Below are 25,961 nucleotides of genomic sequence, written 5' to 3' on the forward strand. Positions count from 1 at the left end.
AGCGAGCGTGCGACGGCAGCAGCTGGAAGCCTGAGAAAATCCTGTTCAAATACAACAGCAAACAAGAACACACAAATATTTAGACAGCAACATTAACACGAGAAAACGAACACACAAATATTTGGCGAATTTTAGCACGCAAATGGGATGTTTTCAATCCATTTTTTGGTGGGGGGGAAGACGGCTGTTTATGGGCTAAATGCGAAAATGACGCAAACAAGAGTGTAGAAAAGTTGCTGCGAGCGCCTGTCGTTACGTAACAGGGTAATAATCCGTAATCCGGCTGTTCCTGTGCAGTCCACGAGGGGGCGCCGTTTGTTCGATGCCTACGTGTCCTCGGCCCTGCCTGAGGCCTTGGTCCCACTTGCTCACCGCCCTACTTTTTCCGTCCACGCCAAGGTCAACATGACATCGCCACAGCAACCGTTGCCGTGGTGACTTTGTGATTGTCTCCGGGCACCCATGTGACTGTCAGCTCAACGGTAGACTTCACATTTATACGCCGTGGGCAGTGATGGGACATTGTGATTGTCTCAGAATGTTCGCGAAGTGATCATTTGAAATAGTAAAACACTGAGAGAAATGCATTGAAATTAAGCATTGCATGTTTATTTTATAATGGAGGTGAAAAATCATTCACGTAAAGTTTTTTTTTATCTGCAAGATTTTTAGTGTTAAAAACTTGATCCGATTTATTTTGTTTCTTCCTAGCTTGCCCCCTCTTGCCTTTGCATGCTTGCTTGCCTTCATTTGTTTTGCTTCCGTGTGGAGCACATGAGGTTCAACGTGATTGGGCGGGCGGGGGCGGGGCGACGCGGCCTGTGTGCGTGCATGCGTGCGCGGGCGCAGGATTGTTCTGGCCTCTGATTGGTTAAAAGTAGGTCAAGCCGGCCCACTCATGTGATCCAGCATTCCTCTGTGTGTGTGTGTGTGCGCGCGCGCGCGCGCGGTGATAAAGGGGAAGCGTCATGAAAAAGTGTGATTGTGATCTTTGAGGGTTGCGCTTTCCAAGTCAAAGGGTCGTGCAAATGGACTTGAAGCAGAAAAGAGGCACCTGCTACCACTGTTTTGTTCGGAAAACTGCACAATATGAGCATCAAAGTTCAACCGAAAGACTTTTATTGCAATGATATTTAAAAAACAAAACAATTAACATGATATACATGTCAAAATCCATCTAAATATAATGATATAATTACATTAATTGCAATGAAATTAAAATGTCATTACAATATGAGCAAAAGTGTCAGGAAACATTTTATTGTAATTGTTCACCTTTTATCAGGTTGTATAACCTTCCTGTTATAAATATATATATATATATATATACACACACACACACAAATTAAAAAGTATATTTTCTTTAGATGCGATTTTCTACATCTACTTTGAATAAAGCTCTTGTTTATGAATACATTTTTGTTGACTTCTCGGTGTGGCGATGAAACAAACATAACGAAAGTGTTTCATCAATTCAAGTATCGTCATTGTTGATCACGTTTTTGGTGAAAACGTCCAAATTTGATAGTTAGGACTTGAATTTGTTTATTTCGGGTGTGGGCGCGGGTGCCACTGCCTGGTTGCCAAGCCTCAATGACAGGGGGCGTGTCTTCAGCCGCGACGTCAGAATCCCTCCGAGGGCATGGAACGAGCTGTTTTTTGCGACTCGAACGACCTGTGCGGGCTATTTTTTTTTGTCCCCGTCGTGTAGATTTTTCATTGGTCAACCAAACAATTTTCTAGTTTCGACGTGGTTAGGTCGTTCCGACCCAGGTGTCCTTTTTATTCGGAAGCTAGCGGTTGCCATTTGAGTGATTCGCGGAGTCGATTTGAAGAGTCGCTCGCCAAGCTCGCTTCGTCAGCGACGTGCTCGCCGCCGCTGGTAGTGCGCGCTCCCGTCAACGCTCGCTCCTTTTCGCTGTGGTGACTCCAAGCAAGACGCCGCGAGGCTTTACGCTCCTCTCGGGTCTTGTCGGTTCTAGGCTTTTGGCGGGGGGGGGTCGGCATGGACAAGATGTCCCGAGTGCACGCGAGCTCCCTGAATGCAACTTTTGTGCCCGCCGCGGTGGCTGCGCACGGAGTCCTCAAGTCGCTGCTGGAGAACCCCGTCAAGCTCCCCAGCAGGCACCACCATGACGGTAAGAAACATTCGCTCCCGATTCTCATCGCTCGCCCAAGACATTAGGAATATGATTTGGAATTGTAAAAGTCACGAACGGCCGGCCGCGTGTCTCTTTGAAGCAACGATGGTCACCAAACTTAACTCCGTGATCTTATAAAGTTAGTTGACCGACAATAAAGGGATTTTTTTTCAAAGTGTCTTCTTGCAGCCAGTGCATGGAGTTGGGATCCTTGTGAAGACTGGGAGAGAAGCTGTGTTGATTGGATGTCATCTGTTTGACTCCCATGACCCGTAAAGGCTGAACGTTGCTTTCATCCAATAAGTAGCACATGAAATTAATTGGTTTTATACAATATTATGTCATAATCGGACGCAAACAAAAGCACTGCGGCTCAAGTCAGTGAGGGGGTCCTTTTCATTATTATGACTGAATAAGTTTTGTCCACTTTGTGTTGGAGAAGATGACTTATTTTTTTAAGGTGTGTTGCTAAAATTGACTATGACACTAACTGTAGTAACTACTGGAATTAAAAAATACTTCAACTCGTCCTTGCACTGTTATGATTTTCCCAGAAAGTCAGTAAAACTCATACCATTTGTATTGTTTGCTGACCTCAAAAACTCAACTTTAAAAACAACTTCAAAGAACAACCACAAAATAAATGAAAGTAAAAATTATATGTTGAAATAACAGCAATTTTAAAAAATAATGATAATTATAATAATGTGTTCATGCTGCGCAAGCCTTGACCTTAGATATCAAAATAGGAGAAGAAATAAATTGTGATACAACTTGTTCTGTTGGTGCGTGAATATTTCAGAACGTTGGGAAGCGCCCGTCAAGGGATTTTCTTTGATCATATATTTTTTTTGGGGGGGGGGGGGGGGGTCATGACAATCAAAATTCCCATGAGTTGCCCAGGCCCTCCTTGATATTTTCTGTTTTTGGGGGGTGTCAGTGTTTGTCAAAGATCGCGACAAGGAGAACAAGCTGGACGAGGAGTGCAGCGTCCCGCAGTCGGCCTTCCTGGGGCCCACCTTGTGGGACAAGACGCTGCCCTACGATGGCGACAGCTTCCAGCTGGAGTACATGGACCTGGAGGAGTTCCTGTCCGAGAACGGCATCCCCTCCAGCCCCGCGCAGCAGCAGCAGCACCATGTCCCACCCACGCCCATCAGGGCCCCGCCGCCCTCCGTGATGGACCTCAGCAACCACACCTCCACCTCCATTCACAACGCATCGCCTGCTTGTCTGCTCAGAAACCCCAACAGGCCAGGTAGCTTTTCGCATCTGCTGGGTAGTTGTTTTTTTTCCTCTTCCTGGAACCAAAAGTTCCTGCTTCCTTGTTTGCCTTTGTTGTTGCTGTTGCCGCGGTGCTTTGCTTTGATTTCAAAAGCATGCTAGCAACCGAGAGCGGGGAGCGTGGCTTAGCTTAGTTAGCGTACCGAAGCACACCGCGCGATGCAGCTAAACCCGCCTTGAATTTGGTCTGTCGCAAAAACACGGACATTCGTCGATTTCGCCAACGCACCGGTATCGGCTTTTGAGGGTGCACATGTGCAGTAGGTTGTATGTTCGCTTGTATGAAACCATAAAAAGATTGCGGAACAGGAAGGGAAGAAGTGCTTTGGGTGACCGCAGCGTAAGGATGTGGCGGGCGAAAATACAAGTGAGTTCCGGCAGAGGTCAAGTTCAGGTGTTGTCGTTCCTGTTTGAATTTTACTGGCACCAAATAGCAAAGCAAGGTGTCAGTCATTCTGCCGAGCGAAAGGCTCCACGGCGGGCCACCCTTCTCTCGAACGCGACGTAGAATCTTTGCCTTGCCTGATAAAACGGCAGCTTGTGCAGTGAGCGAGTGAGGCCACAGATAAGCTAAGACAAACACAAACATCCTCATCCCCTCATCCTGCTGCGAACTTGGAAGCTTTTCTTTCCCTCTGCACGTCTGGCTCCTAACAGCCCCTTTGGTGACAAAATAGCAAAGAGCGGCCACATTTGGTATGAGGTTCAAAAATGGCCCCCAAGAGAAGACTGCCTTTTAACTGGTTTCAATTGAAACCAGTTTCAACCGGTTTCAACTGGTACAAGTCGAAGGCAGTTTTAAGCTGTTCCAAACAGGGCAGGTGTGAAAAGGTTGAAAACTTTGAATGGAAGGCAGAAGTTGAAATAGCGTGAAAGAAAAGTAGGGCGGTTGTTGACCTCATAACCTCGCAGTCGACCGGAGGCAAGTTTTATTGTTTATGACTTTTTTTACGACGTGTTCTTGTTCCCGGTCAAATTGAATTATGCCTGCGTTGAAAAAAAGCTTTGCATCTGTCGCCGCCTGCTGGCCGCAGTTTATCACTGCATCACTCGCTCAAGATGGTTCACGTTTTCTTTCGAAAAAAAGTCGGATTATTGCGCTCAGAAATGAGGAAAATGGCAATAAAAGTGGATGGAAAATACGTGAACGCTGCTTTGGTTGTCTTGTTGTTCTCCTCTAGGGCTCCCGAACTTCAGAAACCCCCCGAGTCCGATCGACCCGGAGTCCATCCAGGTGCCGGTGGGCTATGAGCCCGACCCGACAGACCTGGCGCTGTCCAGCGTACCGGGCCAGGAAATGTTCGACCCGCGCAAATGCAAATTCTCGGCCGAGGAGCTGAAACCGCAGCCCATGATCAAGAAGGCTCGCAAGGTCTTCATTCCCGAAGATCTGAAGGTAATTTGGAGCTGGTGCTCATTCGCTCTGCGCAGGTTGGAAGAAAAGGCGGCTGTAAAACATTTTTAAACGGGAGCTGCATTGAAATGCAGAAAGAAGGCTTTCAAACTCACAGCTCGTCGTCCTTGTGGCAAGTGACCTTGATGTTCTTTTTGCCTTTGAGCAGGACGACAAATACTGGGCCCGGCGTAGGAAGAACAACGTGGCGGCCAAGCGCTCGCGTGATGCCCGGCGCCTAAAGGAGAACCAGATTGCCATCCGGGCCGGCTTCCTGGAAAAGGAGAACTTGGCGCTCAGGCAGGAAGTGGGCGAGCTGCGCAAAGAGCTGGGACGCACCAAGAGCATCCTGGCCAAGTACGAGGCACAGCACGGAGGCCTGTGAGGGCCCTACGCACACGCACACGTAAACACACGCACACACACACACACACACACACACACACACACCTCCACTCTACAGTCCAATTGGCTGGACCTGCTTGCAGGTGAAGCAGCAAGTGGTGCGTCGGCCCTCTTGGAATGGCTGTTTTGGGTTAAATCACGCGTACGTGCCTGAAAATGCGCCGATTTTGGCAATTGTATTTTCGGGGGTCCCAAGAACTCACTCTGTGGCACCGCCTCATAATTTGGAGGGAAAAAAAATGAGCAGCGCCCGCTCATTTCCCCAATCACCGACCGGCCGCCATTTTGACCCACCGACATGAAATTAGGTTGTCATGATAGGATGCACAGAAATGTGTCGCGCACACAGCAAGTCAGCCATTTTGGTTTGAAAGCGGACACATTCAGCGACTTCTCGGTCGTTCCCCATTTCCTCTTTGTCGGGTGTTGGCCACACTTTTGCTCCGCCTGAGTGAGTCGAGCCAATGAGAGGCCACATTGTCTTTGCTGTACCTCCGTTCCCAGCATGCACCTGTGCCACGTACATACCCGGTATGTGCACAGGTATGTAACGTGTGTGCACTTTTTGTCTTTTGCTATCTTCTCAGCAGTATTTTATACCACAAAATGAGCTGTGCGTGTATGTATCTGTGTGTATACATGAATATATACACACACAGAAAATGCCACAACAAACAAAAAAATAGATTTAAATCCATAAATGAGATATTTTTGTACCACTTTGTCTAACGTCTATTTAAAGCCAAATTGTGCTTTTGACAGCCTTGGCGAAAGCCTTTGAACAGGAACAAAATGAATCCAAAGACAAATATACACACGCTGTGTATAAAATAAGACCTTATATACAAAATTATAAGAAAATAAAAATATGAGTAAAATACACACATTTCATATATATTTTTAAATAATTGCTTAATGACAATAAATGTATTAGAAAAAATGGAATGGAATTATTCTCTTAAAAAATGTATTTTACGTGAAAAAAATGTGCAGTTAAACTGTAAAAAAACATAATAATAATAATCAAACGTGTCCCTGCAGCACAAGTGTTTGCTCAGCCCTGAGTTAGCGTCTTCTTGCACTTTAGCAGTTAGCCTCCCCGCTGCTAGAAGTGGCGACGTAAAAAAAAACATCGTTACATCGACAACAATTTCATTTTTCCGAGTATCTACGGTCCGCAAGGCAGACATTTTTTTTGTACCAAATTATTTTCGTTGTGTAGTCAGTGACTTATTATTAGTGCAATAATCCTTTGACAAATTTGTGAGTTTGCTTTGTGCGTAGCTCAGTGCTGACATGAATGTATACTGACATGTAAGTGTGTGCGCACCGGACCAAAAAAACTAGACCACCTTAAATGTTTCCATGCTTTTTTTTGTACAACTTTGGATTGTGTATATATATTTTTGATTTGGTTACACAACTTGAAGCACTACACAGTATTGCAATCAATCAAACCAATTAATAAGTTTGCCACATTTGCATACAGCGAGCCCTTGTTTTTGGTGTGACGTCAAGGGAACTGGTGTTTCAACGGCAGTTCCGAATTTAATTCGCGTTGACCCGCAATAAAACGGGGGTTCGCTGTATCGACTGTCAGTTTGGTCCATTAGACGGGCATTAAGTAACTAGTTTTATTGTCTCTGTCTGGAGTTGAAAATACCTCAAAAGTAATCCAAATCAATTCAATCAAGCCCTGCGATTGGATGGCAACCGATTCAGGGTGTCCCCCGCCTACTGCCCGGAGACAGCTGGGATAGGCTCCAGCACCCCCCGCGACCCTAGTGAGGATCAAGCGGTTCGGAAGATGAATGAATGAATTCAATCAATTGAAACGAGCACCGGTTTTATTTACATGCTGAATGATCTTTATCATCACTGTATAAAATATTTTTGGCCTCCATGAATGTAATCACCCGACATCGAGCACTTACTGTTTCGTTTTTTTTTTTTTCCTTATGGTGTAATTTATCTTTCTGTTCTCTGATGTTTTGATGCGCATTCCCTTTATTTATCCTGACTTTTCCCCCATGAACACGATGAATAAAAATATCAAAAGAAATGAAATCAACGGTCTCTTTTGTTGGGTTGAAAGTCATTCGTGAATCAGATACTTTGAATGTTCTACCCTTGAAACTCGCTCGTCCGAGTCCGGAGATGCAAAAGACGTGATCCGATATGTTTTGACGTGTGCGCGCACGCAAACAGTCTCGCATGCTCGCGTGCAACATGTCTGCCGGCCCTCGACGCCTCATCGCGTTGATCAATTCACCTTCCTGGATTCATGAACTCCGGTTCGCGACGAAAGCTCAAAAGAAGGAATTGGGACAACAAATAAAGCCATGATGAGCCTGGAAAAAAACCTCGCCAAGGTCGTCAGGTAAATTGAATCGAAAACCGAAGTTGGATTGTTAATTGAACAGCAATCTCGCAAACATTTGTGTTGGGGAGTTTTCATGAATAAGCCAAGTTAGCAAAGTATCTGCCTTGGCTAAATATCGGGTGGAGAGGAGTCAGCAACAGCTTGAATGTCATCCCGTGCACCTTTTTATACCAAGTTGACATTTAGGGCAACAAACGCGATTTGGAAGGCAAAGTAAATTGATACGCATGCGCAGAAAACACGACGTCACGTGGCGTAATATTTCTTCATCTTGAAGAAATATTACATCTTCGTCGTGAAAAAACATAATCGTTGCAATTTCAAGGGTTTTATGCTTCAACTGAATTTCCGCTGTCCCCCTCCCCATATCTTCTTTCAATTTCTCAATTTCTTCTTTTCGCCACTTGTTTTCTTTTTTGTTGTTGTTGATCAATTGTGACGTATGTCTGATTTGGGGCGCGGGGGGGGGGGTGTCAGGATTGTACTCTTCACATTGCATTACAAATTATGAAACATTTCTCACATCTGTATGAAAATAAATCTGTAATGACCTTTGTTATTTGAGCACGTCCAGTGATAACCAGCAGGTGGCAGCCTCTTCACAGAAACATGAAAATACAAATACAAATGAAAAACAACAACAACAACAAAAAAGCTTGTGTGCGGTGTTTTCAGTTGCAAATGTGAGTAATATTACATAAGGCCATTTTGAGGACATGAAAGCAATATTTGGTTAATCCTTTTTTTTTTAGCTTGAAAATCAGCAAGCGGCAGCTGGCCCACCCACAAATGAAAACTTCTCTGCTGCTTGCTGATGGTTCCTATTTTTGACAATATTATAAATGACTTCTTCATCCTGTCAAGCATTTGCTTGAGCTTTCTTGAGGTGGTTCCAAATACTGAATATATATGTAAAGTATTATAAAATATGTCAACGCTTGCGTCTCCGTGGGCAACTCACGCAGCTCTCACTACAGCTGACCCCTTTGACCCCTGCTACAGGTGGTGACCCCGTGGGAAGGAGGGCCCACGTTGTCATTTCGGACTGAGCCTTGGCGGACCTCATGGGTGGGTGCAGGCCTCCGAGCCCCAACTCCAGCCAAAGTTAAGTCAGAATTTAATACAATTTTAATATATTCCATTAAAAAAAACTCTAAAATTGATTTATGAATGAATTTATGATAGAGAACGATATCCAAGTATTTTGTGATCACCAAGAGGCCTTTAATTCAGTTGCACAATTTTCCTGTGTCAATCCAACATGCTAAATACAAACCAACAATTCATATCCCAACATACCTCGATGAGAATGTACATGAGGCAGGAATACGTGTGGCACCACCACAGCCACCATCATCATCATCATCATCAAGTTTGCGTGTTTGTGGCCCAACAACGTCCAGGCTTACGTAAGCCCCCGACGGACGGACAAAAAAAAAAAGCCCAAACACATTTTTAATACGCTGCTGCTGCTGCTAATACTCTGCAGGCAGAAAATAATCCACAAACATGGACGATGGGCGTAGGCAGATAATTGTGCAATTCCTCTGATGGATGATTGACAGCCTGCACTGGGCCGCTTTACATAAGAGGATTTGGCGCCGCACAGCCGCCGTCGGCGCAACTCTGTTGCCTTTTTTTTTTTTTTTTTAACATCCTTTTGTGCTTTTCAGCATCCCTTCGTCCTTTAGATATGCCTTTGATCTTTTGGGATTTTTGTCTTTTGAGCTCTCTTTACAACGGAAGGCAGATGATGCTACTTTGTGAGCTATGGATGTTTGCAATAATATTTATGTATTTATTAATATTTCAATCTTCTAGGTTTAGCATTCTGGTTAAGATGTATAAGAGGCCGAAACTGTTTTGTCATGATTTTATAAAGACAATATTCTGTCCAAAATAGTCACTTGCCAGTCGACCTCTTGCTGGTCCAACCCGAACCAGCACAAAGTCAGCAGGCAGTCGGACCGGCTTCCGTCCTGCCTTCTAAGTCATGTGACCGATAGGTCACGTGACCCCCCCTAAAGTGAGGGGCCTGGCGATTGGAAAGAGTTGAAGGGGGTTGTGGGAGTTGTAGTCCTTGTTTGTCTCAATATGCAGAGCGAGACAAAAGCCTGGAAGAAAAGAAGAAGCAAGAAATAAGCACTCGCTGATTTATTTTTTCTTGTCACGTAAATACTGTACACAAATGATGATTTCACGAGCTTTGGTGGGAATTAATCAGATTCCACCTCCTAATCCGAAGTGATGCTCCCGTGGATCGCTTCAATTTGATGTTGCGCTTGCCCTCTGATTGGCTACTCTAACCACCAATCGGGATGCACCTCCTAACATCATCTTCCTCGTGACAACTTGGAAGAGTTTGTCGAGTTATGATGACTGAAAAAGGGCAGAATTCCTCCAAATTGGCACCCCTTTCCCCCGCACCCAAAAATGTGTCATTGAACACATTGTGAGCACAAATTCCCTTCACCAGCAGCTCACGAGTGAGGGATGAAGGGAGTTGACGATCGACAGTTATCCACTGCTCCAGATGAGTTGGCTCGGGCATCAGGTTAGGATCCCCTACTGAGTGCCTCCCTGGTGAGGTAGCCCAGTGACGGGGGGGGGGGGGGGGGGGGGGGGGGCAATCCCCCCCCAGGGATGACCCGGGACACATTTGATGATGTGGTTGGGCAAAGGGGAACCAGGGCTTCCCAGCTAAAACTGCCCCCCACAACCCCTTCCCCCACACACAACTTGACCTCAGCGGAAGAATAGGGGTGGATGGAATATCATGACTTCATCTGAGAGAAATACGACTCTCTCTGGACCCAAAAAGCTCCAAAGCCTGTCATAATTTAATATCAGAGATTTTTGCGACCCCCCCGCCCCCCCCCCCCACACAGGACGCCCCCTTTTCTAGCTCCTGGCCGCGCGTGATGTCACCTTACCCGCCGTGATGCGCGGCAAGCAGGGCGGCCGCAAACGCTGATACGACGATGACGGCCGCGCCGTCTCTCACACCAGGGTGGTCCGCTTCTCGCGATCTCGGCTCAGGTCGGGCGTGGGAGGCTGCGCCGTGTGGTTGGGCTCGTAGCGGGCGGAGGCGGGCGAGTTCTGCATGACCACCAGGCGGATGGGCGACTGGCTGGGGGGCGGCGGGGCGTTATCGGGCGCGTACTCTTTGGTGGGGTCCTTCCCCCGGCAGTCGTACAGGATGCAGGAGATGAGGAAAACCAGCAGGAGGATGACATAGCTGGCCACCAGGATGATGAGGTTGAGCGTGACCGGGTCAATTTCCAGATAGAATTCCATGAACCCCATGCTGACGCTTCATAGCGCGACCCGAGGGTCCTGGCGAGGGGCGAGGGGGGCGTCCTGGGGGCCGGCGAGAGATGAAATGAGAGGGACGAGAGCGGGAGGAAAGCAGGCAGCGACAGCCGGACGGGCTGCACGGGAATTAATCCGACCTTCAATGTCAGCGACCAATGGTTAAAGCTGCTCACTTTTAATAACTTAAGCCACGCTGGGACGCTTGCTGCCAGTGACATCCACGGCGCAGACTTTGCGTTTCGATTTGTAGGAATGGTCATTGTTATGAATTGGAATTCACCGACCGACGGTTGTTTTCAAAGCTCGGGAGAGCCACGCGGGATATTGCGCCCTGCGGTAAAATAAACACCGACCCGACCAAACTTAAACAAGTGTTGGGGGGTGGGGGGTGAAAAACAACAAAACAAAACCAAAAAAAAACAATTTTCTTTCTTTTTCCGTTCTATAGTTGGCCACGGGTTGATTTCATCAAAAACAAGAGTTTCTAACCCAAAAGTGGAGAAAATGATCTTTTTGTCAAAAAAAACTCCAAGCAGAACAATTCCTGACGGTAGGTCTCATCACAGGAAGTCCAAAACCTTATCCACTAACAGAGGCAGGAAGTAGCGCCACCCAAGGGCACGTATGGACGTGCCCCAAAACAATAATAATAATAATAATAATAATAATCACACGTAGCCACAGATATTGAATTCGAAACCAAGACGGGAGATGCAAACCATTCAGCCATTAGCCAAACTGCTTATCCTCATGTTGGCATAAAAATGAAAAATCCAAAATATGGTGAAAACAAATAAACATTAAAACACGGTAGCCTAGTAAAGCTGTTTATTAAAAATGAGCCCGAGGTGCTCTTCTGAAAAATGATACGTAACAATATTAGTAACCTTTCGGCTCCGTTTGAAATGTTCATTCAGTGATGCTTTCACGTACCACTAGGGGGAGTCGACGTACCACACAATGATCCACATGACTGAAGGGTCTCTCCCAGGGTGACCGAATCTTTTTGGGGTGATGAGGTGGAGGGTGGGGGGGGGGGGGGGGGGTTAGTTGCCATAGCCGCCCTGCTTCAGGGCTCCGGTGTCTATTTGAGGGCTGACCCACTCCCCTCCAGGAGTCAGAGTTGAAGCGGCGGGCGTGGACGAGCAGCAAAGGTCTTCCTGTTCTCCGGCCGGCTCCTTTCATCCAGTCTCCTTGCGTGCCAGGCCTTTTCCGCCCGGGAGTCTGGGGGGTAGTTAGTGTTTTGTGGAGGAGGGGCCGGTGGGGTGTGTGTGTGTGTGGGGGGGGGGCACTGCCACCGTCCTACACCTCAGGAAGGGAGGGCGCAGATGGGATATCCCCTTCCAAAGAAGTGATTACAGTTTCACAGTTATGGCTTTTACTGTAATATGAGATTTAAAATGTTGAAATGTTATGTATATGATGTCACTTCCTGTTCAGCCCAACTTCCCAGGAAAGAGCCTCAAACAAAACGACACACTCCGAGCATGCTGCTCACAGGTCAGGATAAAGTTAGCTCGCTAGAATTGACCTTACAGCAACCCCCAGAGACCCCCACCCCTCACCCTTCAGCCCCCTCCTCGTTCATAACGCCCCAACCACACTAGTTGCCAAGCAACATAACACGAACACAAACTTCTGGCGTCTTTATTCATAGAAATGCATCTAGTTGTGCTTAAGGGCAATGTGGCGCATGAATAAATAAGGCGGTGAAAAAAAAAGAAAAATACAAATACACTTTACACTCACCGTTCTATTTTTGTGACGGACTAAGAATTATAATAATAATAATAATAATATTAGGTCTGGCAAGAAAGTTTTTTTTTCTTTCTGGCATTTGTGCGTGTTTCCCAACAAAAATACATTTGTATACCAAGTGTGGGCCAAAGATTAAGTCCATCTCCAAAAGCCTCGTACACATACAATTATCGTTCACCAATTTATCTGATGCAGTTTGGAGATGTCACCATTTTTCTTCGATCAAAACGGAAAGGATAAAGAATCCAGAAGTACCATTTCTCTTAAAGCCTCTTAGCAGCATTCTCATATTCTAACCTACGCTCCTTCAAAGTTAATTTTAAGTCATGTACAGGTATATTTTTATTATTTCAATCCAATTTAGATTACGAGTTCATTGTGGCAAATCAACTGTTGTTTAACCTCCTGGCCATCGAGGGGGTGCCGCACAACAAACGGCTTCGACCAGGGATGGGAAAGTGTTTGTGGTTTTTTGAATGAACTGAAGGGGCTACCTTTAAAATATGTAAAACAGTTTAAGTTCAAAATATATGTATTTTTTGCATTTATCATCAATCAAATTAGGATTACAGCACTATATTTACAATAAAAGGATTAACCTGGTATTTTAAAAATAATAATTTTGCCCCCAAATATTTTTTGTTATTTACAACAAATCGATTGATAATTTTGATTTGAAGTTGATCAAAAATAGAAACTCGCCCACTCATGAGTCGTCATGGTGGAACAATTCATCTGATTGGTCCAAAGGACACCCCGTTCTATTTACAGTTGGTCCTTCACGTTTCTTCTCGCTTGTGATTCCAAACTTGGATCGAGAGAGGGATGTTTTTCCAAAGACCCTCTTAAACGAAACAAAGCGTGGGAGGAATGAAAATGCTTCCTTGTTTTTGGACAAAAGTATTGTCATTTTGTAACGACAACTGAATATCCGCCGTCTTGTTGCGCAGTCACAAGGTTGGCCTGGCTCTCCCTCCTGCTTCGGTCCCTCTTCCCGCGCATCCGCAGCCTCCAGCAGGTGGCGCTGGCCCCCAGCAGGCCCAGCCCAGCCCCCAGGAGCACCAGCCCCAGGACGGAGATGGTGGAGCCGTGCGAGTTGAAGGTGTAGGCCACGGCCGTCACCACCACGCCGGCGATCAGCGCCACCACGCCGAACGGCACCGTGCAGCGGTAGCACGACATCTCGGCGCCCCCGGTGGCCGCGCTCAGGAGCTGCGCCTCGTCCATGCGCGGGGCTCGCGCCGCCGCGACGTTGCCGTCCTGAGCGGATGAGCTCAGCTTCTCGTAGCAGAATGACGACGCCGTGTTGGCGTCCTCCGGCGGGATCGTCATGCCAGCCAGGAAGAGGTGGTACATCTTCACCAGCCAATCACGGAGCGGCTGGGTGAGATGACACGAAAGAGTCCGAATCAGGACTCTTTCCGACTTTGATTTGGAACAGGGAATCCGTCTAAATATCGTTATCGTATGTGTGTGAACTGTACCCAGCTTTAAAAACAACCACAAATCGGAGACGTCCATTTATCGGGCATTTGCTGATTTTGACGTCAACGAGGGAATTAATCGGCAATGAAATCAGTCACTTTGCTTTCAAGGCTTGATCATCAGGTACTCGCAGAAGTTATCGTTATGTGTGTACCCTGTTGGGTCATTATTTCTGTCGACGTACTTTTGTGTGACATTTGTGTTTGGTTGGGATGGGTCGCCTTCATCATTGTGGGAGTCGAAATGATCCACTTTCACTCAATCGGTGCCCAAAGTTGATCGATTTACCTCAACGAATGATGCGACTTTGTTCATCTCTCGATGCCGGCGACTTATTGTGACAAGCAGAACAATCAAACGCTCCCCCACCAGATGGCAGGAGGCCCAAACTAACCGTTGACACAAATGTGAACTTTTGCTTTTGGCGGCGTGCCAATATGGAAGAAGACAGAAAAAAAAAAAAAGACATTTCACAAACGTGCGCACAGAAAGAGCTTGCGATCACTTCCAGTGCTAATCGATCAACTCACGGCTGAGGCGCGTCGCTCCTCATCTCGCTGGCATCTCCCCCTTTTTTTCCTTTCCTCCCGCTTTCCGCCAGCGGTCCCGACGAACCCAAAGTCAGAGTGAAGATGACTATCAATAGAAAACGGTGGCCTCCACCTCCTCCTCCTTGAACCTCCTCCAGCGCGCAGAGCGGCAACGTTTAACTCTTTCCTGCCTTCAAATTGCTATTGTGCGCTCGCATAAAGCTCGTCCACCATCGCACAAATTCGTGGTCACGTGCCAACAGTTTGACGGGGAGTAGGAAGAAGTAAAAAAAGAAAAAAAAAGTCGTAACTCGTTAGTGTTGCAGCAGCCCCTCGAAGACGCAAGTTTGCCAATCCGGAATTTATCGTTTTTGGCCGAAGCCGACTCAAAAAATGGTTTTGACATTAATAAATTCCATGTGGCTCCATTAGTGTAAACACGGCTTTCCGACACAAATTGCATTTCCGGAATATGAATGATGCAGCCCTTTGGACTCATTTCCGGGGGCGGCCATTTTGTCCCTTGCTGTTGACTGAAAAATGACATCACGGTTGCTCAGGGCTTAGCCAACAACCAATCACGGGCTCACCTGTTGTCCGGGTTGGGACGTGTGACGTTTGCGAGCTGAGTAAAGTATGTCAATGTTAAAGGTTTTTTGTAACGGAAGATGATCATGCAAGAAGATAATGACCAGCATTATGTGCCACTATTGCACCGACACTTTGAATTTCGCGCACGGGGCTTGCGCGGATGGCGTATGCGGGGGGGAAAAAAAATTGTTCCGGAGTCTTGATAGTCGTTGGTCTGACGCAGCTGTCGCGCCTCCCTGAGGGCAACGGGTCAAGCGGGTCACATGTCCTTCATGGCGATGACGTTTGCGGGCTGCTTTGGGCGGCGAGCATCCGTTAATGTAGCTATCAAGTGAGGGAAGCGTTGAGCTGTAGCCCGTTGCCCAAGGGGTTAAAAAGTGAAATGACGAACACAACCGGATCCTGGTTTCCATGTTCTCCATCCAACTGGGAACATCTGGCCTGTTTTTTTTTCTCTCCCCCCTCCCTTGTTCATGTTTAAATCCTCAACAGGCTCTGCTTGTGCAGCAGGAGAAGATGGAGAGGAATGGGGGAGGGGGTTCAACGGGTCAGTGGGCGGCCCCCGTCTCGCTTTTGATCCGCGGGGAGGTCAGGAATCACCTCATCTGAAGTCGGATGCACGCTGTCGAGATTTTTGGATAGTTGGTCCGAGAAAGTTCCAACAAATCGCCAGAGAAAATTACGATGTAGTGGTTCAGGAGTCAGGAATCTAAACGTGCCTTTTTTTCCAATGAAATGTTTCAGCATTTTTAGAATGGTATTTGAGCGGATTTAATCGATAAATGTACATAGCATTTTTTTAGCTGTACACGCATTATTTTATGCACTATGTAAAGTCATTCAACGATTGAAGCGTCAGTTTTTTTTGTTGAACTCGGGTGACATCTGCTGGTGATTTCACAAATAACACTTTCTCTTCTTTTGGTTTTCCAGTCACCTTTTATGACATCTTTACATGAAGACAGCAAGTGCTTGTCAACGAGCACAACGCAACTTGTACTTGTTGATGATCATTCGAGCTAAAAATAAAAGACATTAGCATCAAAGCGACACTTTGGTCAATCAAAGTTTGCTCCAGCTTAAACTGTTGACGCGACGACAGCAAAGTTAGCGAGACTAGTCATGCTACGAGTGGGATCAGGATATAATGATGTAATGCTGTATAATATGGATTTACTTCGGTGGCGGCGTAAGCGACGGTGGCGTGGCTAATGCTGCATGCTCACACCCAGAATGTGACCGTCGCGAGCGGGGTCGACTTCACGTCCTCCTGAAGTTGATCAGGATGGCATCCAGGGTGCAAAAGGCTCGGTAGAATTCATCTTCCGTTTTAGCCCCTGCCACATGAAACGGGGAAATGTGGTGAGAGGTTAAGGCACCCTTGACACCGATGTACATTTCGAAACTCGATTCTGAGATTCGGTTCCACGAAATTGCCTTCATTCCTTCCCCCCCGTCTGTTCTCTGCGCAAAATTTACCTCCTCCATCCATCCATGTATCGCACTTACCGACCAGTGAGATGGAGCCAGAGGAAAAAATGGAAGCCGTCATGCCGGGACGGAAGTTGTACTGCAGAGCAGGAAACAGCTCCGGTTCGTAACTGCGCAAAGTGGAACAAACGCGAATAATTTCAGCGGCGTATGCGTTGTAGCAGGTCTCAAAGAATGTGAAGAGCTCACGAGACAAGCGATGCTCATTTCTGTTCGCCTATCTAAGGCGTTTCACATTTCATGTTAGCGTGACGCTTGCTGATTTTTGCTATTCAGTTCCTCAAAGTGACGTCAGATGCAAGTCACCTATTTCTTGCGCTCACTCCACCTACTTTTAAGAAGGACAGTGGAACATCTCTGGGGGGGTTTTGGGGCAGGGGGGCATTCTGAGGCTCTCCAAAAGGTGATAAGTTGGTCAGAATAAGAATAATATACAAAAGATCTTGTGGTGACCAGTTGAGCTAACCTGCAGTGGTCCTGGTGGGCCAAGAAGAGATCCTCCAGGTTGATGGGGAACGTTTTACAGGTGCCGCCGATGTTGAGCACCTTGAAGTCCAGGAAGCGCACCGGGTAGCCCAGCTTCAGGATTTTGAAGGCAAACTTCCTGGCGGCCACCCGAGACTCGTCCTCGCTGTGAGACAACAAAAGGTCAACCCATCGTGGACAGACGGATCGGAAGGACACCACGCACGCAAGCACGCAGACGGACCTCTTGGCTCCCGTGCAGAAAAGGATTCCGGACTGGAAGATCCTGGCCGTGGTCTGGGGCTTGCGGATCTTCATGACGAGCGACTTGAAGACCTGATGCACAGCAGGAGGTGGGAGCTCACTCACACACAAAATGTACCCCAAAAAAATGACAAGTCAACATTTGCTGTCAGAGTCGCTGTGGAAGCAGGCGATTTCTGTCAAAAACATCCAGTCGAGCCTCCACAAACTTACAAGCTATCATCCTGCTTGTGTTGCAATACCACATTGATCCCTCAGTTGCGGTAGTGCGCATAATTTGCAGCCATCTTAACTTTAGCCTGCAAGCAAACGTTTAACATTGACAAATGGCGGCTCTTCAACCTCTTTTGATGTACAGTGTCAACGGGGGCTGTTGCAGTACCACAATATTCCTTCAGGGGGCAATAGTCCCCATAGCAAACTATCAACTCATTACCTGTCGGGTATCCAATTTAGCCTGTCAAAAAATATTTATTTTGACTTGGATTTACTCAGCCTTACACTCACTTCTACACACATTTTGTTATCAGCCACAAAGAGGATGATTGATAGTGAATGTGGTACTTTGAATAACACGAGCTTCTGTTGTTCCTAAATTCTACTGTCTAATAATTACAACAACAAAAAACATGTACACCATGTAAAATACCTTTTGAAACATATCTCTAAATTCACAGAACTTTTACGCGTTTTTTTTCAACAAATGTATCTGTGCTTCTACTTAAGTGCAGCGCGTTGAATCCTTTTGCCACCTCTGTAAGCATGTCGCGTGCAAATATTGACGGTACCGTTGACAGGTGCTGCACGTTCCACGAGTTCCGAGCGATGAACTCCAGGTCCAGATCGCAACCTAGCTTCACCGAAGACGTCACGTTCCTGCACAACAAGTCATGTACTTCAAATCCTACGAGTGCACTGAATGCTAGTACGCACTACGGTAAGGCAATTCAAGATACTGAATCAATTTGCTGATGCATGCTCCATTAGATTTTCTTGGTAATTGTGGATGAGTGGAAACAAAACTACCAAGACTCTACTGTCGTCTTAGTAAAACGTGACTACGTGGACAAATCAGTGCACTGGTAAGATATGGAATAATATTTGAAAAGGCGAGATTTTTATTATTATTATTTTTTACTGAATCTGCGGGCCGGTTCGGGGCTTGGCGCTCCAGCGGGCGGCGGGCCTGCGCGCGGATGATGATGAGGATGACCCGGAGGAGGAGGAGGAGGAGAAGGAGGCGTGAGGAAGCGAGCCCGGGCCGGCAGGAGGAGGCGGCGGCGGAGGCAGCGGAGGCTGAGAGTCCACCAGCACCGGGAGGAAGGAGGCCACCGGGTCGGGGGTCCTGCACAGGGCCTGCATGGCTAAAAGTCTGCGGTCGTTCTCCGACAGCTGCCGGCTTTCCACTGCCACGAACATCGTCAAAGAACTTTGTGGGGGAGTGGAGAAGGGGGACTTTTAGATCGTGGGACTCTGTGCGGGGAAATGAGAGCAAAGTAGCGTCCAAGCACGGCACCGTTGACTCACAGCAGCTCCCACGCAGCAGGGAATAAAGTGGACCGTAACAAAGGGGTCCTGACGACACACAGAGACATGACGTTGACGAATCGGACATTGTTTATGACGTCATGAGCCGCATTGTGGAGGAAAAAAAGTTCCCCGGCCCTCAAATGTCCCGACAACAGATGATCCTGGCGCACATTTGATTGACAGCTGACAATAGAAGAGCTGCCAGGGCAATTAATAGCCACTTTGAAACGTTACAAACATTGCTATTTGCAACCAGTGTGCAAATTGTATAGCCAGCAGAGAACTTCGACGTCATCAATCAACATATAATTTTCCTTCACGGTCAGCAGAGAGCGTTTCTCTGGCAATCGAATTTCATATTTCGTCACGCTCATAACATACAGTATTGCCAAGCTCATTTTTTTTGCCTTTGTGACAGGAATTTCTGCAACGTCTGCGTTGCATGATGGAGAGTCAATTGCTTCAAAAGTCTAACTTTTAATGCGTAAATGTCTTCAGAGGCATCAGATGCAGGTCCAGAGAGTAAAAATCCTGCCACTTGTTTGGCGTTAGCCACAGGTGCTTCTTTTCAATTTGCAGGTAAACGAGTTCCCCGAGTTGAAGCGCCTGTGGCTCAGCCAACCGGTTTAGCGTTCTCGGACCTGGATTTGACACCTATGCATGTCTCAGTCGTGCTCAGTGCAAGTTAGATTTTTTGGGCCAAAGCGTGTGTGTGTGTCCTTCCTGTCTGCTCTTATCTGTCATGCTGACGATTTTTTTTGCCACCCCCTCCTCATTTCAGCTTCAAAGCAACTGACGAACGAGACACTCCTCATCTTCCCTGCTCACTAATTCTTTCAGTTTCTCCACATTTCTTATTTTATTATTCGCGTTCCGCTCCTAGTATTTCATTTTGTTTTCCACTGGTGCTCTTTTGCCACTTTTCCCTCTCCGTGAAGTGTCCTTCCCTCCTCGCATGTGTCCTTTTTCTCGCTCCCTTGCAGCCTCGCCCCTCCATTGCTTCCCATAAATTTGACTGTAACTCTTGAAGCGATACAAGTTCACATTTTGGGCTGTTTGACTCCCCGGCGGTTTGTGAGGCTGGCTGCGCGCCCGACGAGTGCGCCTCGCCGCTGTGTGGGATCGCGGCCGCGGGCCCCCAGATGTTGTTGGCCCAACTCGGACTGCCTGAGACTTCGTGCGGCGGAGATACCGCAATGAAACGTGAGCCCACTCCGTAGTTTTGGGGATGTTTTACTCGGGCCGGGACAAGAGACACGTTAGCAGGCCACAGCCCAGCCGGAGCAAATGTTACAGCTCCGGGAAAACGAGGCCGAGCCACATCGCAGCGGACGCCGACGAAAGGACGCCGCAAGACGGTAAGCACAGAAGCTCTTTTTTTCTTTTCAGGATTGAGACGCTCACGTTTGAGGCCAAATCTTGCGGAAACGTTCGGCAAGATGAATGTCGGGTGAGTTTGCTACTTTAATTGACTGTCACGTCAAAGTTTGAAATGTTTTTTATTTGTTTTCGTCAAGGGAAATGCTTATTTTGAAAGTTTGTCTTGGCGCCCCCGGCTCGTACGCGTCAGTCAAACTTGGCAGAAGAGTACACGTCGTTTCACGCCGCAATACGTCCGTTCACGTCGTTACGTCGCATGCCAGCCGACGTTAAATTCTTTGACGAAACTATGGGAACATGGTAACTATAGAAATACGATACGTTCCCAAGGGGACAGTTCAGACCAAGAAAAAGGAAATACTGAGAGCCACGACAAACATGACGGAGTTTGTCATGGTGCGTCAAACTTGCCAAATTCGTCATTGCACGTCGGTACACGTAATTTCACGTGATTACGTCACGTGCCAGATTTGGGTTAGGTTGGTCAACATTTTTTTTGTAGTCTTTTATTTAGTAAGCTTTTCCGTATGTTTTTTTGTACTTTTTTCTCTAGTAGACCAGCGTTTCATATTAATAATAACATAATATGTAATGTATTGAGTAGTATTTCTGGGTTCGGAGCTAGGTTCAGCAACAGGTGAACATAAATCCATATTGTGAAGGCTAACTGCTGTGTCATTCTTGTCTTCCAATGCAGATATGGCTGAAGATGTCGATGGATTCTGAGAATTCCTGCGTGCTGTTGTCCTCGCGAGACTCCCGCATCTCTTGCGTCTTCCAAGCGGCCGACGACAAAGATGACGACGCTCAGGCAACGGGAGAGGAGAGGTAGTGAATGTCATGGTGGTGGTGGTGGGGTGGTATCTTTACTATAAACCAGTGATGGGAGGTAGTAGATCCCTTTCGATGGTGGTTAGGCACTTCAATGCTTTCGACAGAAACTATTTTTGCATTAGGTAGTGCGGGCTCCGCACATGCCGACTCAAAATGTGTGAGAAGATGACAAATTTCATAGTGTCAATGGCGAACCTGTGAAAAAAACCTCGGCGAACCTCTCGCAGCGTTTTGGAGATGCTGAGCTGCTCCAAGTTCTCGGACCTGGAGACGTGGCTGTGCATGCCCTCCTCGCTCCTGCTGCCCAGACTCTTGGACTCTACCCGCACCTTGTCGTCGTCGGCGTCGTCGTTGTCCTGCGCCTCCAATTGCCGACGCTCCACCTGCAGCGATGCCGGCACAGCTGACAGGTAACACACACACACACACACACACACACACATCCGAGTTGGATGCTGTTTGTGGAAATCGGGTCAAAAATTGACCCAAGTAGTGGGTCAGTCCAATTATTATTTTTTTTTGGACCCATCAGTTTTAATCGTGTATATTTCACAATATATTATTGAATTATTCCTTTGGTTTGGACACTTTTGTGTCGATATTGAACAGAATCAAACGCGGTAGTTTTGTGCGTGGCGAAGCGTTGATGAAAGGCAAAACCAGGAGCGACTCTGGGCCGGCTCGTTTGGACGTTTTCTTTTCAAGGTGGCACAAAGAGCCGATGGTCCGCACTTGATAAGCGGCATATCGCCACCGCGGCACTTAAGCGCTGCGCTCTTGTTGCACGCTCGCCAATGAGTCAGCCAACATCCTGATGGCCGCTCCGAAGGAATCATTTCCCCTTTCAAGTCAGTGAGTTGTGATGGAACTGGTAGGCCGTTTTTTGACCGTGTACTTTTTACTCGGCCGCCGTCTCTGTCGCGAACGTTATGTTGACTTGGACCGAGCTGCTGGACTTTTTCCTGCGCAGGAAAAAAAAGGGCGGTTGCGAAAGGCACTCGTGGCGAAGTCGCAGTTACTTCGTCTCAGACGCCAGGTATGAACCAGAGCGCGACACGCTTCTTTTCGTTACTCTCCACTGAAGGCGTTGTCTATTTTTGGATTCAAACATTCTCTTGCTTAGCCCATCAATTATTTGAGATTGATTTGATACAGTTTTGCTTGCACTTTGTTTTGTGTGGTGAAATTAGTTTTACAAAGTGCGTTTTTGTGGGCTCCCACCGTGAAAATGCGATTTGCCTGGTGTTTGTCTGCCTCTGGCTTCTTCGGTTGCGACGAGCTTGGGAAGATAAACGCGATGCCGATCAACGGGGGATTCACGTTCATGTGGTCTGCCAGTTTCCGTACAAGCCCCACAAAAAACTTGATATCACAGAGCGGTGACTTTTCCCTCCTTTGGGAAGCCTTTTGGACCGAGTCCGTGAGAATTTGTCTCCAAAAGCATTTTGAGGTCAGAAGGTTCCAATTCATCCAAACCCTTCATGGAGTTTGCTTTGAGAATGAAAAAAGAAAAAGGAAGTCCCCCAAACATTTCCCAGAAAGTTGGAAACATACCATTGTCCAAAAGGTCTCGCTTAAATGAAGAAATGAGATTCAAGGACAACGAAGGACTCTTATCCAATCTCTGACTCATTCACTTTAACACTGCTAATAGATATTAACTCATGTTCAAAGTCAACCGAAATCCAAACGTCTACCACGACCGTCGAATATTCACATAGTACGTTTTCCAAAGGGTAAGCGCGGAAGCGGGTCTTGCCCAATTCAAACGTATCCATCGCTGTAATGGCAATCAGATGTCAGTAGATGGCAGCATCGCATCACGTTGGGTTTGAGATCAGCGCAGCTCATCGCGTCGGCGATGAGGCAGAGAAGTGGCAATGTGTCGTACGCTGACCAAGATTTCAAGCATTTGATGCAAATCCATCCCATTTGTGGTTCATACATGACGTTAAAATTATGCAAATGCAGTACGTTGAGAGGCATGAAATATGATGACCATAGACTACATCAGAGGTTTGATGTCAGTGTGCTCCAAGAAGTGTCCGAGCAATGAAGTAATTTCTTGACCCTCCGCCAGGACTCCCGAGAGGGGCGCCGCCTTCCTGGCCCCACCTTTGGGCAAGGAAACGCCCTTCCTGCTGCCCATCCTCTCATCCACGCCCAATGCCGCCTCGGCAGCCGTCGGCATCAGGAAGCGCCGCCGCCTGGCCGCCAGTCCCGGAGGCCTTCACTGGAAGTCGACAGGTGGGACGTAACGTTAGAAACATTTCCGATCTAGTGACGAGGGAGTAGGGAAGGACTCGGAAACTGTCGAGGACCACCTCTCAAAAATCGGGAAACAATGATTCGGAGTAGCGAATGAGTCCCAAATCTCGTATCTTGATGATGGCTTGATTTGAGCGTGTGGAGCATTTTCTTCATGCGCTCACGATCCATGGGCAGAAAGCGGATGTGGAGACAAGTGAAGAATGTTGAGTCTAAACACGCACGCACGCTTTGTTTATCAAAGCAAGAGACTTCCTGTGTCGATTACGCCGCTACTCGTCAGCGCCACCCGTCAGAGGAACGTTAATGAGTTTCCTGTCGTGCATCTTGGCTCAACTTTTAGTCCGCCGCCTCTTTTTTTTTTTTCCTTCGATGATTTAGGTCAGGGGTTGGCAAAGTATGGCCCACGGGCCGGCCCAATACGACCTGCTCGCAGCATTTACATCCTTATATTTGTTGCATTAATTCAGCCTTTTTTAATGAAAATGTATTAATTGATTTAAAAAAAATTGAATTAACAAATGTAACAATTGATCTGTTGTTAAAAAAAGAGACACAAAGGCGTGAGCTTTTCAGGGAATAACAATTCCTCCAAAATGGCAAAATAAATTGGAGACAATCAACGGTGATTGTGTGTAACTACTTTTCTCTCCACTAGAGGGAGACAAATCTTCCCAATGATGTCGTCTGACAGAGCAGAGTGGATGGTTTGAGCATTTGAAGTGCAAAGTGGGGGAAGAAAGACACCTTTCCTTTTTCTTTTCTTCAATGTGCAGGTGATGACTGTAATCTGCAATTTTTTGTGGCTTATTTTTAAAGTCATCTGTCCACCTGAGGGAGACAAATCTCCTGACATTGTTTGTCAGAGCAGCGTGAACAATGAGTGAAAATTGCGCAGAGAAGGAGGAGTAGCACAATGGCCGTTGAAGCAAAAAATGTCATTACATTCTCTGTAATTTTTGGGGGGGAAAGGCGGAAGGGGGGGCTGTCTGTTTTTATGAACCACTGTGCAGTTTTGCAGATGCTGGTAGTCAACGCATGGTGTTTTGCTGCACAGCGAGGCCCTCATCCTCCTGCTGTTGTGTCACAGAGTCGTCTCGTGCACTTTTAATGCGAGCGCAGCCGTCAGACATTTGATCGCCCGCGCGCGCACACATGCTCACAAAGTGGAAACTTGAAGCTACCTGGGCGGAACGACGTGTCAAATTCGTCAGACATGCTCCTTCCAAACAGTCGCTTTGTCTGCAGCCAAATAGCCTTAAAAACATTAACTGACGCAGTGTTTTAAGTAGCGCAAGTGAATTGCTTGTTAATTGTGTGTGTGTGTGTGTGTTCATGATTGTATTATACTGCCCACTGGTGGCCATGTCGCACACACCAATAGCTGTAATGAATTAATCATGATGCACAACAGTCTGCCTTTATTAAGTACAACATTATCGAATGTGATATTTCAAGAAAATATTCTCGACACTTTGCTCATCAGTTGTTTTAACGTAAGAACAAGATCAGTTTCGTTGCATCTCGAGCGTGTCGGCTGACACCAGGCCGTCTCCCCTTTCCCCCCTTTGCAGGTTCGCTGCAGTCACCTGACCCCGGCAAAGAGGAGGAGGAGGAAAGTGGTCCTGGTGAACTGGCGAGGGGCCGCCGCCCGGCCCGGGGGGGCGGGGCTGGCGAGCGGCCGCCGGTCAGGAAAACGCTGTCAGTGGATGAGCAACTGCTGCGGCCGGCCGGCGCCGAGCAACACCATCTCAAGCTGCTCGGCCGACTGGAGAGAGGACGCAAAAAGCTGTGCAACAACCACGTGAGTTTTTGGCGCTACTTCGCCAATTCATCGGCTGCTGGCTTCCGGAAATACGACACGTTACCGGCACTGTTCATCATGAATTAGGATGTGTAGTAAATCAGAGGTGCCTCAGGTTTGGTGCTTTAGAGCGCCTTGTTGTTGTCGCCATGACGACCCAGTGGGATATAGTGTAGCCACCAGATCGGCGTAAAATGTGATCGTTGAGTCTTACATCACCACACTTGTAACATAGTCATGTGACATCATAGGCAAGTATGCTCATGTTATGTTCGGAAGCGCCGATACACGTACTGCCCATCTCGAGTGTACGAGAGTCGCCCGTTGACCTGCTCGTGCGCGTCCTGCTTGACTCGCATTCACGCTGCTCTGAGTCACAGACACGAACCCTGTCAGCCAATTAGAAGCTTTTAGCGCAGTCGCAACTTTTTCGGGGGGGACTCAAACGTGAGCTTGGTGAGATTCACTTAGTGTGAAAAGACCATTCAGGTGCTCGGCTGCTGTTGCCGGGCGACCAAACGAGGGCCACTTTGTTGCCATTAGGATGTCGAAACGTGCTGCGAGCATTGAAAAACATGATGACTCATTTAAATGACGAGGATGATGAACATGTGGCTTTGTTGCATTGACCCCGCTTGCA

At 47.2% G+C, this 25,961-nt stretch overlaps 5 protein-coding genes and 1 long non-coding RNA gene across 11 annotated transcripts in view; 3 read left to right on the forward strand and 3 right to left on the reverse strand.

Annotated features, from left to right (window-relative positions):
- The first annotated feature begins 1,638 nt into the window (after positions 1 to 1,638).
- hlfb (HLF transcription factor, PAR bZIP family member b) lies at positions 1,639 to 7,290 on the forward strand. Of its 2 annotated transcripts, none has more exons than XM_086139090.1 (4): positions 1,639 to 2,138; positions 3,082 to 3,399; positions 4,607 to 4,821; positions 4,985 to 7,290. In XM_086139090.1, exons 1-4 carry the CDS (start codon positions 2,006 to 2,008, stop codon positions 5,201 to 5,203), a joined length of 885 nt encoding a protein of 294 aa, XP_085995216.1. In that variant the 5' UTR covers positions 1,639 to 2,005; the 3' UTR covers positions 5,204 to 7,290. The 2 variants fall into 2 exon arrangements, with proteins under 2 accessions (XP_085995216.1, XP_085995218.1); XM_086139092.1 differs by having other exon boundaries at positions 4,988 to 7,290.
- A 1,518-nt stretch (positions 7,291 to 8,808) lies between these two features.
- smim36 (small integral membrane protein 36) lies at positions 8,809 to 11,071 on the reverse strand. Its single transcript, XM_086139099.1, has 2 exons — positions 10,540 to 11,071; positions 8,809 to 9,720 (listed from the first exon to the last, which is right to left on the reverse strand). The coding sequence occupies exon 1, from the start codon at positions 10,910 to 10,912 to the stop codon at positions 10,607 to 10,609; it is 306 nt and encodes a 101-aa protein (XP_085995225.1). The 5' UTR covers positions 10,913 to 11,071; the 3' UTR covers positions 8,809 to 9,720; positions 10,540 to 10,606.
- Positions 11,072 to 12,552: 1,481 nt separating this feature from the next.
- On the reverse strand, positions 12,553 to 15,186 carry LOC147190065 (transmembrane protein 100-like). Of its 2 annotated transcripts, XM_086139097.1 has the most exons (3): positions 14,695 to 15,186; positions 14,453 to 14,582; positions 12,553 to 14,059 (listed from the first exon to the last, which is right to left on the reverse strand). In XM_086139097.1, exons 1-3 carry the CDS (start codon positions 14,715 to 14,717, stop codon positions 13,586 to 13,588), a joined length of 627 nt encoding a protein of 208 aa, XP_085995223.1. In that variant the 5' UTR covers positions 14,718 to 15,186; the 3' UTR covers positions 12,553 to 13,585. The 2 variants fall into 2 exon arrangements, with proteins under 2 accessions (XP_085995223.1, XP_085995224.1); XM_086139098.1 differs by lacking the exon at positions 14,695 to 15,186 and having other exon boundaries at positions 14,453 to 14,668.
- LOC147190066 (uncharacterized) lies at positions 13,936 to 18,470 on the forward strand. The gene is made up of 3 exons (XR_015104140.1): positions 13,936 to 14,063; positions 17,303 to 17,594; positions 18,303 to 18,470. It is a non-coding gene; the product is annotated as an uncharacterized LOC147190066 (long non-coding RNA).
- On the reverse strand, positions 16,208 to 19,034 carry LOC147190067 (uncharacterized). Its single transcript, XM_086139096.1, has 6 exons — positions 18,644 to 19,034; positions 18,294 to 18,381; positions 17,486 to 17,577; positions 17,243 to 17,407; positions 16,795 to 16,886; positions 16,208 to 16,622 (listed from the first exon to the last, which is right to left on the reverse strand). The coding sequence occupies exons 1-6, from the start codon at positions 18,922 to 18,924 to the stop codon at positions 16,546 to 16,548; spliced, it is 795 nt and encodes a 264-aa protein (XP_085995222.1). The 5' UTR covers positions 18,925 to 19,034; the 3' UTR covers positions 16,208 to 16,545.
- A 669-nt stretch (positions 19,035 to 19,703) lies between these two features.
- ankfn1a (ankyrin repeat and fibronectin type III domain containing 1a) overlaps positions 19,704 to 25,961 on the forward strand; it is a 31,384-nt gene continuing 25,126 nt past the window's right edge. For 2 of the 4 annotated variants that reach the window (XM_086139212.1, XM_086139213.1), the window contains exons 1-5: positions 19,704 to 20,485; positions 21,113 to 21,243; positions 21,477 to 21,659; positions 23,330 to 23,496; positions 25,092 to 25,321. In XM_086139212.1, the coding sequence (XP_085995338.1) occupies positions 20,264 to 20,485; positions 21,113 to 21,243; positions 21,477 to 21,659; positions 23,330 to 23,496; positions 25,092 to 25,321 (933 nt within the window). In that variant the 5' untranslated portion in view covers positions 19,704 to 20,263. The remainder of the gene's footprint in view (positions 20,486 to 21,112; positions 21,244 to 21,476; positions 21,660 to 23,329; positions 23,497 to 25,091; positions 25,322 to 25,961) is intronic. The other 2 variants (XM_086099164.1, XM_086099163.1) reach the window with 2 other exon arrangements.

The sequence above is a fragment of the Hippocampus guttulatus genome, chromosome 19 (assembly GCF_054856545.1).
Source record: "Hippocampus guttulatus isolate MCC_2025c chromosome 19, RoL_Hgut_1.0, whole genome shotgun sequence".
Lineage (NCBI taxonomy): Eukaryota > Metazoa > Chordata > Actinopteri > Syngnathiformes > Syngnathidae > Hippocampus > Hippocampus guttulatus.

Coding starts and splice junctions, on each gene's coding strand:
- LOC147190065 (XM_086139097.1), bottom strand. CDS start 14,717: ATGAGGAGCGACGCGCCTCAGCC. Junction 14,583..14,694: donor AGGAGCGACGCGCCTCAGCC/GTGAGTTGATCG, acceptor CGCCGCCAAAAG/CAAAAGTTCACATTTGTGTC. Junction 14,060..14,452: donor AAGTCGCATCATTCGTTGAG/GTAAATCGATCA, acceptor CATCTCACCCAG/CCGCTCCGTGATTGGCTGGT.
- hlfb (XM_086139090.1), top strand. CDS start 2,006: ATGGACAAGATGTCCCGAGTGCACGCGAGCTCCCTGAATGCAACTTTT. Junction 3,400..4,606: donor CAGAAACCCCAACAGGCCAG/GTAGCTTTTCGC, acceptor GTTCTCCTCTAG/GGCTCCCGAACTTCAGAAAC. Junction 4,822..4,984: donor TCATTCCCGAAGATCTGAAG/GTAATTTGGAGC, acceptor TTTGCCTTTGAG/CAGGACGACAAATACTGGGC.
- LOC147190067 (XM_086139096.1), bottom strand. CDS start 18,924: ATGTTCGTGGCAGTGGAAAGCCGGCAGCTGTCGGAGAACGACCGCAGA. Junction 17,578..18,293: donor ACGTGCAGCACCTGTCAACG/GTACCGTCAATA, acceptor GCTGTGCATCAG/GTCTTCAAGTCGCTCGTCAT. Junction 16,623..16,794: donor TGGCTCCATCTCACTGGTCG/GTAAGTGCGATA, acceptor TTCATGTGGCAG/GGGCTAAAACGGAAGATGAA.
- smim36 (XM_086139099.1), bottom strand. CDS start 10,912: ATGGGGTTCATGGAATTCTATCTGGAAATTGACCCGGTCACGCTCAAC.